Source organism: Bufo gargarizans, chromosome 7 (genome assembly GCF_014858855.1).
Source record: "Bufo gargarizans isolate SCDJY-AF-19 chromosome 7, ASM1485885v1, whole genome shotgun sequence".
NCBI lineage: Eukaryota > Metazoa > Chordata > Amphibia > Anura > Bufonidae > Bufo > Bufo gargarizans.
Window position 1 is genome coordinate 46,486,957 of NC_058086.1, and position 13,587 is coordinate 46,500,543.

The 13,587-nt window shown below is 45.9% G+C and overlaps 1 protein-coding gene across 18 annotated transcripts in view; it reads right to left on the reverse strand.

Moving 5' to 3' along the window:
- The window catches only part of NFIA (nuclear factor I A), a 285,729-nt gene that overhangs the window by 23,148 nt on the left and 248,994 nt on the right, over nt 1–13,587 (reverse strand). For all 18 annotated transcript variants that reach the window (XR_006390905.1, XM_044302013.1, XM_044302019.1 and 15 more), the window contains one exon: nt 11,828–11,919. Coding sequence is in view for 17 of the 18 variants with exons in the window: in XM_044302013.1 (XP_044157948.1) it covers nt 11,828–11,919 (92 nt within the window). In the remaining variant the exon portion in view is untranslated. The remainder of the gene's footprint in view (nt 1–11,827; nt 11,920–13,587) is intronic.

Sequence of the window (13,587 nt, forward strand, 5' to 3'; positions counted from 1 at the left end):
GACACCAGGAAGACATTATAGAACTGGACATGATGAATCCAACATGCCCCATCTATTTGTCGATTTTGGCAGTGAGACATAAGATTGGTTCCTATGGACATGTTCAGGTTACCCCCCACACACCTGATTTATCTGATTAATTAGACACCGGGAGTTGTTTAATGCTGTTTTATTGGAGACTCATGTCCTGAGTCGGACTGCACCAGACACAACATGCAGGGGCTTATGGCCGAGTCTAATTTGCATGTAATCTCAATGTCACTCCATTGTCAAACATGGTCTCCATGCACCAAGAAAGGAATGCGAGACCCCGCGGAGCTTTCTCAGACGGTTTGCTGCTTGACATCAAATTTTCCGGCTCTGAAATAATAAAGTTCTCTAGAAAGGCTACGGTACACAGCGGACACTACCCTGGCTTCAGAAGTCACGTCGCCATCATATGTTTACAGTGCGGTGTAGACCGAAGCTTTCATCGCTTGCGGTAAATGAAACAAAGTGAAGCCCCCAGGGTGATACAGTATTGCGGGACGCGCTGCTGTTATCTTGAGGATCTCTTTAGACTAAATTACAGCCGGATTGAAGGAATTTTACTGTCATGGCAATCTGAAGAGTTAGGTCAACTGGTGTCCTGTAACCAGCGACATCTAGTGCACCTAATACTGATACATACCGCATACTACCTACATAATAGGAGGCTCATAAAGGGCCTACAAAAGAGTCATATAGGGCAAACATCATAATGCCATAATGCTCCCCTGCTTCCTATCTAGTAATCATATAGTGCACACTTAATGCTGCCATATAGCATCCAAATAATAGTCATAGAGTGAACACAAATGGTATATAGTGCATATTACCTACAAAATAATAGGCTCGTAAAGTGCAGACATAATCCTGCCTTAAACTGCCTACGTGATAAACTCATATAGTGCAAACATAATGCTATAATGCACCTGCTTCCTACCTAGCAGTCATTTAGTGCACACCTAATACAGCCATAATGCTGCTGTACTATATAATGGCCAAATAATAGTCATATATTTAACACAAAATGCAGCTATATAGTGCATACTACCTACATAATAGTAGGGTCATAAAGTGCACACTTAATACGGCCATAATGCTAGCATATAGTGGCAAAATAATAGTCAAATAATGAACAAGAATGCTGCTATATAGTGCCTGCATATTAGTCATAAAAGGCACACAATGCAGTCACGTAATAGTCATATAATGCACACAACATGCTGTCACATAGCACCCACACACTAGTCATATTGAGCATCAAATAATACCTAGATTAGTCATACAGTGCACATACTATAGGTCTATAGGGCCTAAATAAGAATCATACGGCTCAAACATAATACTGCCATATAGTTCCTACACCAGGGTTATGCATCCTCCTGCACTCTAGCTGCTGTGAAACTACAATTCCCAGCAAGCACACTTCACTCAGCTGTTCTTAGAACTCCTAGAGCCATACATTAAAACACATAAAACTGCCGTACACTGCCTATACAGCAGTCATTCGTTTTGATCATGTGACCACGGAGCGTGAGTGAAGTGGAGCCTATCACTCACCGCTCTGGGGGTCTCCCGTCTGCACCACGCTGCACTGTCCTGGCGTGCACACAACGCCAGCGTGCGCTGCCTGATACTGTGTGACGTCAGGTCCCAGTGCATGTTGGGAAGAAGAAAACGCTGCGGTCCTTTCTCCTGTGGACTCCATATCGGGCCAGGAAAGGTAAGTATTACAGGGGGAGGAGGGGCATGGAGGAGCTGATGGCACTGGGGGACATGGCATGGAGAGGCTGATGGCTCTGGGGGAGTGGGGGGCATGATAGCATGGAGGGGCTGATGGCACAGAGGACTGAAGACATGGGAAGCTGATGGCACAGAGGACTTATGGGACTGGGGGAGCTGATGGCACTGAGGACTTAAGGCACTGGGGGGAGCTGATGGCACAGAGGAGTTATGGCACTGGGGGGGAGCTGATGGCACACACAGAGGACTAATGTCACTGGGGGGAGCTGATGGCACACACAGAGGACTGATGGCACTGGGGGTAGCTGATGGCACACACAGAGGACTGATGGCACTGGGGGTAGCTGATGGCACAGAGGACTGATGTCACTGGGGGGAGCTGATGGCACTGGGGGGTGCTACTGGCACTGGGCGGAGTTGATGGCACAGAGGACTGATGTCACTGGGGGGAGCTGATGGCACTTGGGGGTGCTAATGGCACTGGGGGGAGCTGATGGCACAGAGGACTGATGGCATTGGGTGGAGCTGTTGGCACAGGGGACTGATGTCACTGGGGGAAGCTGATGGCATGAAAGGGGCTGATGACGCTGAGGACTGATGGCACAGGGGCTGATGATGGCACAGGGGGGCTGATGAGTTTTTATAAAGGAAAATGTTCTTTTAATTTGTTTTTGTTTTTTCTTATTAGAGTACTCGATTAATTATTGGAATAAAATAATTGATAGCTGCAGCCCTTCTCCCGGGAATACTGCCCCCTTTACTCATGGTGACATATATAAGTTTTCCGGAGGCTCACTGCCTATATATTCTGCTACGGTGGTAGATCTGGTGTGTGGTGCCTGGTATGACTGCCCATGTCACCAGAGCGTCCCCCGGAGCCGGTATACTATAATTACAAGTGGCACAAGACTCTGCAGCAGCTGCTTTTCGGTGATTAATGTTCCTCTCTGGATCCCCGGGGACAGGGGCGAGAGATCGATGCTATCGGCAGGATGAGTTCTTAGCTGCCAGTCAAACAAATGCAACTTGATGGAAGTCTGAAGCTGACGGGGGAAGGATGCAAAACCGCCGTCAGGTCTGGATCACCTGGGTCAGATCAATGCCTTCAATGAGACCCCGAAGCTTCAAGCCCTGGCCATAAATAATGTACTCTACAGAACGCAGGACGACTACAGTGGCGGAACTAAACGCAATACGGTATTCATTCGCATCATCCGTACACGTTCTCTCCATCTCTCTCTGGTAACAATTACTGTACCGCCCGCCCTGACAGACAGGGTCAATTCATTGATCCGACAGCCTGATGCAGTAACATCGCCCACTAATCTGGATGTCTGACCGGACGCTAAATGGGGCTGCTGAAGCCTCCGCTAAAAAGGAGGCAGCTGACGGAAAAAACAGCCAGTGGTTAATCAGAGCCACAAAACTCGGCAACATTCTTGTAATCCGCCATCTGTTAATCCGGACCATCTGGTCACCTGGTGCAAAAATACAATATATAGGGGAATTTCTCAGGAAGAGGCTGAAGACTGAGTGGGGAGGACAAAGTCTTCTGATCTTGTCTTCAGGGCTTTTTTTATTAGACATTAGACAATCCAGAATTTATCAGATTTTATCGAGGGAATATTAGAGTATAGGCTGGAAACGTGTGGAACTACAACTCCTAGCAAGGGAGTGGTCACCATGTGCTATTTGTTGCAATCTCCCAGTCGGCCACTTGGTGGCGTTTCTAACAGGGGCGACGGGCACCCAACTATATAAGGAGAAGCTTTAAAGTGCATTTACACCCTACAATTAAAAGTCTATGTCTGGGAAAGATGGGTGACAGCAAATATGGCCACTAATTACAGCTCTCACCCAGCTTTCCCAGACCCCATAAATCCAACCCTGTGTCTGCAGGGGTACAGTCAGAGCTTTCCCAGAGTCCTGAAAGGGCAGTGAACCATTGCTCTTGTATGAGGTAGACTGTCCCCGGATCTGTGCAAACCCCCCTACAAAAACATCATATTATCCCCATTTCTGGATTGCTGCTATAACCTCATCCCCCTCAGTGCAGCCTCTACCCCAATTCTACAGGGCACGGGCGGCTATGCTGGCAGATTCTCCACATGTCATACAGCACTGGCTAAGTTGTTTTACTCTCATGTCCCCTGTGTTGTCCTGGGTCTGGGGGCTGTTGCAGGGTTCACACAGACAGATCACATATCAAGAACATTATACTGGGATAATGGGCTTAAGGGAACAGTTTGGAATTCTACTATGTAACAATGGGGGGGGGGGGGGGGGGGCATGTACTACGGGGATAAGTCCGCCATAAAGCCTTTGTTTACATGTGCAGCTAAATTCTTCTGAAATTAAGCAACTTTGCCAACAGTCTTGATAAAAAAAAAATATATCTTTTGGGGTTTACAGCTCCAATGGAGACTTATCAGTTTCCATGGCAACAGACTACAAGAGAACATCATGTAGTCTGACCCTGCAGTCATACTCTCTTCTGTCCTTAACTGAGGAGGTCTCAAGAAACAGATTACAGATGATAGCATGGAGATGCATAGCTCTGCACAGGAGCTTATAGAAACTAAAACGACAGGATACAAAGTTGCTTTATTTTTCACTTGAGATACATTGAAACAATAAAAGAAACTGATAGCAAAAGGTGGACACAGCTGGTAATCATTAGATTAAGAGCAATGGATGGGCAACCATTTTTTTGGGTAACAGCGGCACAAGAGAAGACCGGTGAAACACTGCCTCATGGACAATAACAGCGATATTAACCCTTCATGGAGCGATTGCCTGCGCACATTGGACTACCTTGCTGGATTGGCATCTGCCTCCGTCCAGTCAGTGATAGGCACTTTTAAGGGTCATAAACAGGATGGGAAAGCAATGTCTGGTGGATTCAAAGTGAAATGATTTATGTGGTTTTGGATTCCACACCTGTGGCATTATGTCAAGCGCTGAGCCAGTGTCGAGTTCGGCCATTCTTGAAATAGTGCAAATCGCAGTTTCGTTAAAAATAGAAACAACAGAGATGTTGTCCGTCCAGAAGTGTCAGACATGCAGGAAAAAGTGAGATAGTGGAAAAGAAGAGAGAAAAGCAGCAAACAATCCGCAAGGAGAAGGACTGCAGTCAGCGGGATGGCAATGCGGAGCGGCTCTATGTGCATAAAGCTGATGGGACACACATACACATGTATATACGGTATATACACACTAAGCCTACAACCTTATAGATGCTAACGCAGTGAGATATATTGTGGCAAACACATGAAGCAGATCGCATACACCAAGTTTATGGTGAAACTTTCGCACCTACCTCCACCATACTGAAAAGTGAATAGAACAAAGCATTGGATAAGGGGCAAAGTCATAAAAGATGAGATAATATGTATAGGATTTAATAAGAACGTTCAAAATCGTAGATTACTGAGGTTGAACGCCTAACGAAAACTTTGACTGTTGGAAGAGGATGGACACTATACTACAGCTTTAATGTTCAGATCAGGTCGAACGCTGTACTAGAGTTTTAACTGTAGGATTAGTCTGAACGCTGTACTACGGCTTTGACTGTCGGATGAGGTTGAACGCTGTACTACGGCTTTGACTGCAGGATGAGGTTGAGCGCTGTACTACGGCTTTGACTGTAGGATGAGGTTGAGCGCCAAACTACAGCTTTGACTACAGGATGAGGTTGAACGCCGTACTACAGCTTTGACTGTCGGATGAGGTTGAACGCCAAACTACAGCTTTGACTACAGGATGAGGTTGAACGCTGTACTACGGCTTTGACTGTAGGATGAGGTTGAGCGCTGTACTACAGCTTTGACTGCAGGATGAGGTTGAACACTGTACTACGGCTTTGACTGTAGGATGAGGTTGAGCGCTGTACTACAGCTTTGACTGTCGGATGAGGTTGAACGCCAAACTACAGCTTTGACTACAGGATGAGGTTGAACGCTGTACTACAGCTTTGACTGTCGGATGAGGTTGAACCCTGTACTACAGCTTTGACTGTCGGATGAGGTTGAACCCCGTACTACAGCTTTGACTGTCGGATGAGGTTGAATGCCGTACTACAGCTTTGACTGTCGGATGAGGTTGAATGCCGTACTACAGCTTTGACTGTCGGATGAGGTTGAATGCCGTACTACAGCTTTGACTGTCGGATGAGGTTGAACCCCGTACTACAGCTTTGACTGTCGGATGAGGTTGAACCCCGTACTACAGCTTTGACTGTCGGATGAGGTTGAATGCCGTACTACAGCTTTGACTGTCGGATGAGGTTGAATGCCGTACTACAGCTTTGACTGTCGGATGAGGTTGAACCCCGTACTACAGCTTTGACTGTCGGATGAGGTTGAATGCCGTACTACAGCTTTGACTGTCGGATGAGGTTGAATGCCGTACTACAGCTTTGACTGTCGGATGAGGTTGAATGCCGTACTACAGCTTTGACTGTCGGATGAGGTTGAACCCCGTACTACAGCTTTGACTGTAGGATGAGTTTGAACGCCAAACTACAGCTTTGACTGTCGGATGAGGTTGAACCCCGTACTACAGCTTTGACTGTCGGATGAGGTTGAACCCAGTGCTACAGCTTTGACTGTCGGATGAGGTTGAATGCCGTACTACAGCTTTGACTGTCGGATGAGGTTGAACCCCGTACTACAGCTTTGACTGTCGGATGAGGTTGAATGCCGTACTACAGCTTTGACTGTCGGATGAGGTTGAACCTCGTACTACAGCTTTGACTGTCGGATGAGGTTGAACCTCGTACTACAGCTTTGACTGTCGGATGAGGTTGAACCCCATAATACTACAGCTTTCACTACAGGATGAGGTTGAATGCCGTACTACAGCTTTGACTGTCGGATGAGGTTGAACGCTGTACTACAGCTTTCACTACAGGATGAGGTTGAACGCTGTGTTACAACTCTGATTGTAAGATGAGGTTGAACACTTTACTACAACTTCGATTGTAGGACGACGTTAAACACCTTAGTACTACTTTGACTGCAGTATGAGGTGGAACGTCACACAACTGACTGTAGGATGAGGTTGAATATTGATTGATTTAAAATAAATCTGCACTTTTCTCTTTTTTCCTCCGTCAATACGGAGTCAAAAGTGGCCAAACCAAAAAGGTGCTCATCTCTGCCATTGAATTGAATAAGTTGTAACACAATTGCAATTTCCTGCAACTTTAGTGGTGATCCATTATGGCAGTTGCATTAAAGAAGACCTAAAGTGATGCCCCTGGGGATTTCAATGTGATGGCCAGAGACCTAGCTGGCAGATCCGGTGTTCCGATCACCAAGGTAACTGTACCACACCTGAAGACTCTTTCAAAGCTCCTATTATAAGCCCTCCAAATCTCCCGCTGCAGCAGGTTGGTGCCACCACCGCCAGAATCTGTGTTTCTTAAGAATTCCTTACATCTTATCTGCAGTTAATGTTGGCTGACTGGATGGAGAAGACGTGACCATGTCTACAAGACTCTCTGTGCCTGTCTATCAAGTGTGTCAACATCACTCGATCTGATTTTACACCTTGTAGAGCGATTCTGTTGCTGTTTATAGATGACATTTAGTTTTTTTCCATGGATCAGAATCGCAAATCGCAGCTCTGATCATAAAGTCAGAGATTATGTTCTCCCCTCAAAATGACCCAGACCCATCTGTTACTGAGGACCAGGGCCGTTTCTACAGTCGGGCAAGGGGTGCACGGGGCGCATCACTGAGGACAGAAGAGGGGGTGCCGTCAGCAGGGCCCAGCGCCGGAGGGGGGCCCTTTCTGTCCGGAGGCAGCAGTAGTGGAGATGAGCGCTTCCATTGTGGTAGCGCTCATCTCCATATTCATCTGTATCACCGCCCTCAGGACAGCGATACAGATAGATGGTGCGGAGGAGCAGGGGAGGCGTCTCCCTTGCCTGTTCCTCTGATACAGGCCTAGTGGAAGAGGGGAAGCACTATGGGGGCCCTATATACTGCCAAAATATGGGGGGACACTATGGAGAAGAGGGGGAAGCACTATGGGGGCCACTATGGAGAAGTGGGGAAAAACACTACGGGGGCCCTACATACTGGCACATTATAGGGGGCACTATGGAGAAGAGGGGGAAGCACTATGGGGGCCACTATGGAGAAGTGGGGAAGCACTATGGGGGCCCTATATATTGGCACATTATAGGGGGCACTATGGGGGCCCTATATACTGGCACATTATGGGGGGCACTATGGAGAAGAGGGGAAAGAGCACTATGGGGGCATCTACTGGGGGCCTTATTTACTGGCACGCATTATTGGGGGGCTCTAAGGAGAAGTGGGGGGGAAAGGAGCACTATAGGGGCATCTACTGGGGGCCCTATATACTGACACTAATTATGGGGGGCTCTATGGAGAAGTGGGGGGTAAAGGAGCACTATGGGGGTATTTACTGGGGGCCCCATTTACTGGCACGCATTATGGGGGGCACTATGGAGAAGTGGGGGAGAAGAGCACTATGGGGGCATAATAAAGAGGCATTTAATACTGGCACCCATTTGGTGGCATTATGGGGAAGGGGGGAGAGGAGCATTCTGGGGGCATCTATGTGGGGCAGTCTATAGGGGCATTTTATACTGGCATATTATGGAGGACACTATGGGCACAGGGGAGGAGCACTATGGGGCATCTTCTGGGGGCACTATATAGGAGTATTTTATATTGGCACAAATTAGAGGAGCACTATGGGCACCTTAGCTCAACAGTTTTTTCTAGTGGCACACAGTACGGGTCATTGGAACACACAAGGGAATTGTGGGGACATTGTCTCTACTGGGAGCACTAAGAGATGTTTTCTTCTTTTTTTTTTTATTGACACACAACGGGGCATTTTTTGTATTGGCGCACATTATAAGGGGCCGTTTTTCTACGGTCACACATTATAAAGATAATTATTACTACCAGGGGCATTATGGTGAGCTTTATTACAACTGGGGGACTATGGGAACATTATTACTTCTGGGACACAATTACTGTTGGGGGCACTGTAGGAGCACTATTACTACTAAGTGCACTCTGGCATAGAATTATTACTATTGCTGGGATTTTCAGGAGCACTATTACTGTGGAGCACCCTGGCACAGTATCAGCTTAGCATAGTTATTTTTGGGGGACATTATGGTTACCCTATTAGTGTCAGGGCCACTATTTGCTGGGTGTAGTTATTTTTTAGAGCATTGTGTTCCAATAATTATTGAAGGGGGCGCTATCTGTGTGTAACTAGTATTTTCAGGGGGTTTATCTGTTTCTGCAGTATAGTTTTGGGGGTGCATGATGGGATGTTGAGAAGGTGGGAGGATGATGGAAAAGTAGGAACCTAAGATGTCTGTCAAACTCTGCAGAGAGAAGAGATGGCTGAAAGAAATCATCATGGCGGTCTGGTCTGAATGGAGAAGATAAAGAAAGAGAACATCTACATCAAAGGAGACGTCACTGGATGTAAGAGGTATGGGGGGCTGTATTAGGCTACTTTCACATCTGTGTTAGTGATTCTGGCAGGTTGTTCCAGCAGAGAACAGCCTGCTGGAATTCACTGGATCGGGCACTGCAGACTGAATGCCCACCGCCCCCCTATCTACTACAATGGGGTACGGCGCTTTTTTGATGTTCACCCTGTTTGTACATTTCCCTAGAAACTGCCCTGCTGAGGACATCCAGAAGAGGAGTAAGCCTACCGTATTTTGTACATTTTAGGGGAAGACTCAACTCAAATATGATCACAAGTAGGAAGAAACAGAAGACCAGCAACAAAATGGGTGGAAACAATCACAGAACTCATGTCATGAAGGAGCCTGAAGACCCAACCAGTAATCAGAACTTTCTGGAGGAAACTTGTCCATACGGTTAAGCGGAATCAACACCAATGTCATGAGCCATGACGTTCACCATCAGCCATGTTATTACTGCACAACATCCTGGTTCTTCAGATCTGTGGTTTGGTCAAGGGACCTTTACAATGACGGCTGCATCCTAGGCCTCATCTCACATGGTCATGGAGGCTTCCTTATTTTTATGCCGCTATTATTATCATCATTAACCGCTTGGCCCTGAATCTTTTATACCTTTTCGGAGCCTGAGCACTAATTTTTAATCCCTGCTGCTACCTTCCTACATGGCTTTACATCTGTGTGACACCGAGCTTGACGATAAGATCTAGTTAGTTTGGTCTTATCGAGCCCTATATCTCTGCTGAGGTTTAAGTTCAACTCTTGGTGACTTCAAAGCACATTACGTAAAACTTCTAGATAAAATATCCCTGAAAAAAATGATTGGAAATAAAGCTTATTCTTGATAGGGTTAAAAGAAAAACAACAGGCATATACTAGTGCTCAGAAAAAATGACAGCATTATGGGCTCGGAGCACATGGATAACAGCTGATGGCATTGGGGTGAGACCGCTTTCACTGGGTTATTTTAGGGGCTCCATATTTTGCTGACCTTAGTGCTGACCCTCAAGAATATAGAGGGTTGTCTGGCAGGAGCTTAACCTTTTAGAAGCTTGACGTATCCTTGTAAATCTGTACACATATTGGCGCCAAAATTTTTGGCTCATTGATACTGCCTCAAAAGTCAATATCCTAAGACTAATCGTCAGGATATGTATAGGTGCCTCAAACAAGTTCTGACCAACCCTCAATTCTCAACTGGTCATCCATCCACTGGAGGCCGTTTTAGGAATATTTTTTCAGTACTTTAAAACATTCACCACCCAATGGGCACTCTAATTTTCACCCAATTAATTTTGATGACCCTTAATAGTAAAAAGAATAAGGGACTGTTTGGTTGGAGCTTATCCTTCAGAAGCTTTGATTTATCTCTGTAATACCTTAAAGGGAACCTGTCACCAGGATTTTGGCCATAGAGCTGGGGACATGGGCTGCTAGATGGCCGCTAGCACATCTGCAGTACCCAGGTCCCATAGCTCTGTGTGCTTTTATTGTGTTAAAAAACAGTTTTGATCGATATGCAAATGACCTGATATGAGTCCTGTATCCGGAGATGAGTCCAGCGGAAAGGAGCCCAGCACCGCCCCGCGTCCTCCGAATCTCCTCCTTGCTGGCTGACGTCACAGAGCTGGAGCGCCGAAATCTCGCGATGCGCGAGCTAGCCCATGCGTAGTTCGTTCCCTGTGCTGATGCCAGCACAGGGAATGAACATGAAGCCGACACTGTGCATGCGCCAGCTCGCGCATCGCAAGATTTCGGCGCTCCAGCTCTGTGATGTCAGCCAGCAAGGAGGAGATACGGAGGACGCGGGGCGGTGCTGGGCTCCTTTCCGCTGGACTCATCTCCGGCTACAGGACTCATATCAGGTCATTTGCATATCGATCAAAACTGTTTTTTAACACAATAAAAGCACACAGAGCTATGGGGACTGGGTATTGCGGATGTGCTAGCGGCCATCTAGCAGCCCATGTCCCCAGCTCTATGGCCAAAATCCCGGTGACAGGTTTCCTTTAAGTGTTTGCCCACCAAAATACCAGCGCTCAAGAATACAAGGGAGCTGTCTGGCAGCACATCCTTCAAAATTCTTGTATCTTTGTAGACACCTACGCATTTCAGGACCAATAAATTTGGGTCATGATATGTACCCGCAGGTGGCACTAAACCAAAAGCCTAAATAATAAAGCTAGGTAATAAAACAACCCCTAATTAGTCAAATCAGTACCAGCTTTTGCAGGGACCAGTCTCAAGTTTCATGTATAACAACTGTTTAGAACTACAGTTATGCAACTCCCCCGTCATCCCCCCCCCCCACCAAAAAAATAACAAAAACAACAAAGTCAAAGTTACTGTTTCTGCACCTCCAAGGGGTGGATGCTAATAATGTGATACAATGTATAGTATGATAATACTGGTTAAAAAAGACACAACCATGTAACACATCTAGATATAAAAAACAAAAAGATCAAAATGTAAAACTGAATCTAAGAGCAGAAATGTAAGTGAAAGGGGAAATAACTGAAATCTCCCAGAATATTGCCTGCTAGGAGAGAAAAAACTGAAGTTTCGTACCTGAGTCTGTTGAGGGATATTTACAAAGCTTGTATCTCGTGGTCCAACACTGACAAATCGGTTTGCAGGGGAAGTGCTGGGTGTTGAGTAGGCTGCGGGTGAAAAAGATATAAAAGGTGAATAATATGTAGCGCTACAGGATACGGAACATTCTGAATATACAGATGCAACAAAAGTTAACTTAAATACACCTGATGCTACTGATATCAGGCGCAGCTGAACACATCTCGAGTCCCAGAAATCGTGTGATACTTTAATGCCTGGATCTTATAGTACAACATACACAGGTAGAATTAGAAAGATATGACAATCCACACTCTGTGTTCTATTTATCTCATATCTATTTATCCATCAGTGGTGAACATAGAGAAGTAAGGCTCCCATAGCAAGGATCCAACTAGGCCCCTCACACAGGACAGAAGGGTTTTTGTCTAAACCCCTTCCAATGACCCATTTGCTAAAAGTTTTTCCTTTAGAAGATAGAGTCCTGACCAAAGTTTCACCCCCAGTAGAAGAAGAGATAATCCCAACTGGTTCTTCTCTTTCCCTGGGCCTCATAGTAGTCGCATGGTCTGCCACCATGGTAGATACGCCCCTGCTATCTATCTATCTATCTATCTATCTATCTATCTATCTGATATCTATCCATCCATCTATCTATCTGATATCTATCTATCTATCTATCTATCTATCTGATATCTATCTATCTATCTATCTATCTATCTATCTATCTATCTATCTATCTATCTATCTATATCTATCTATCTATCTATCTATCTATCTAATATCTTTCTATCTATCTATCTCTCTTGACTACATTTTCTTTCCAGGGTCCCTGCCTGACAACTTCCCTCCTCGTGCCCGTTTCTCTCGGTAATGCACTTGTCAGGGAATGAGCTTGTGGCTTCTTGTGAAGTCTGCACATTATTTCCATAGTCGGGGGGGGGGGGGGGGGGGGGGGGAGAAGCAAGAATCAATTTAAGGTTCAAAGCCATATTGCAGAGCTGGAGCTTGTCCAAGCCAATGGATATTATTCTGAGGCCTGCAAGTCACAAATGACTTGAGTACTGTAATAATTATATTATAGACGAACACGTCTGCAAATAGAACTGGAGCAAGACCGCAAGCTCATAGAGTCATTTACATCTGGTGAGCGGTCCCCATACATCCCTGCGAAGTGATTATCATGTAGTGCAATTTATCAGGGGTCACCCGCATGATCCGTAATGAGGGAGTCGCACAGACACGTCCGTTACAGGGGACCCCTGTTTTGATTAATATTTGCCTTCCCCGTGGGAAAAAAAAAGCTATTATTTCATTAGAATTGTCTTGTTCCTCTGTTATTCCACCTGGAAAGGTATGAATCAGTTCACAACTGGGTCTCATCATTCACCCTGTCAATGAGATGTGTCCCTAGACGATCTAATGCTGGGGGCATTGATTGGATTGTACATTTCCAGGAGGAATAAAGCAGGAATAGCCTAATGCAGAAAACAGAGGCAATGCAAGTATTTACTACATCAGACATATGTATATACCTGAAATATTTAAATTACAAAAAGTGTTCCCTTGACGCTGTTCATCCAGTGCCCCCTGGTTCATGAGCATAATCCCATGACATTCAGGGTCTGTGCAAAGCAAGGTGACAACTGCTTTGGGAACTGAAACAGATGCCGCCAGGTGTTGTCACCCGACTGTGTAGGAGATGGAGAGCAGACATATGGATGAAAGACGCCACACAGGAGGAGAATACAGGGATA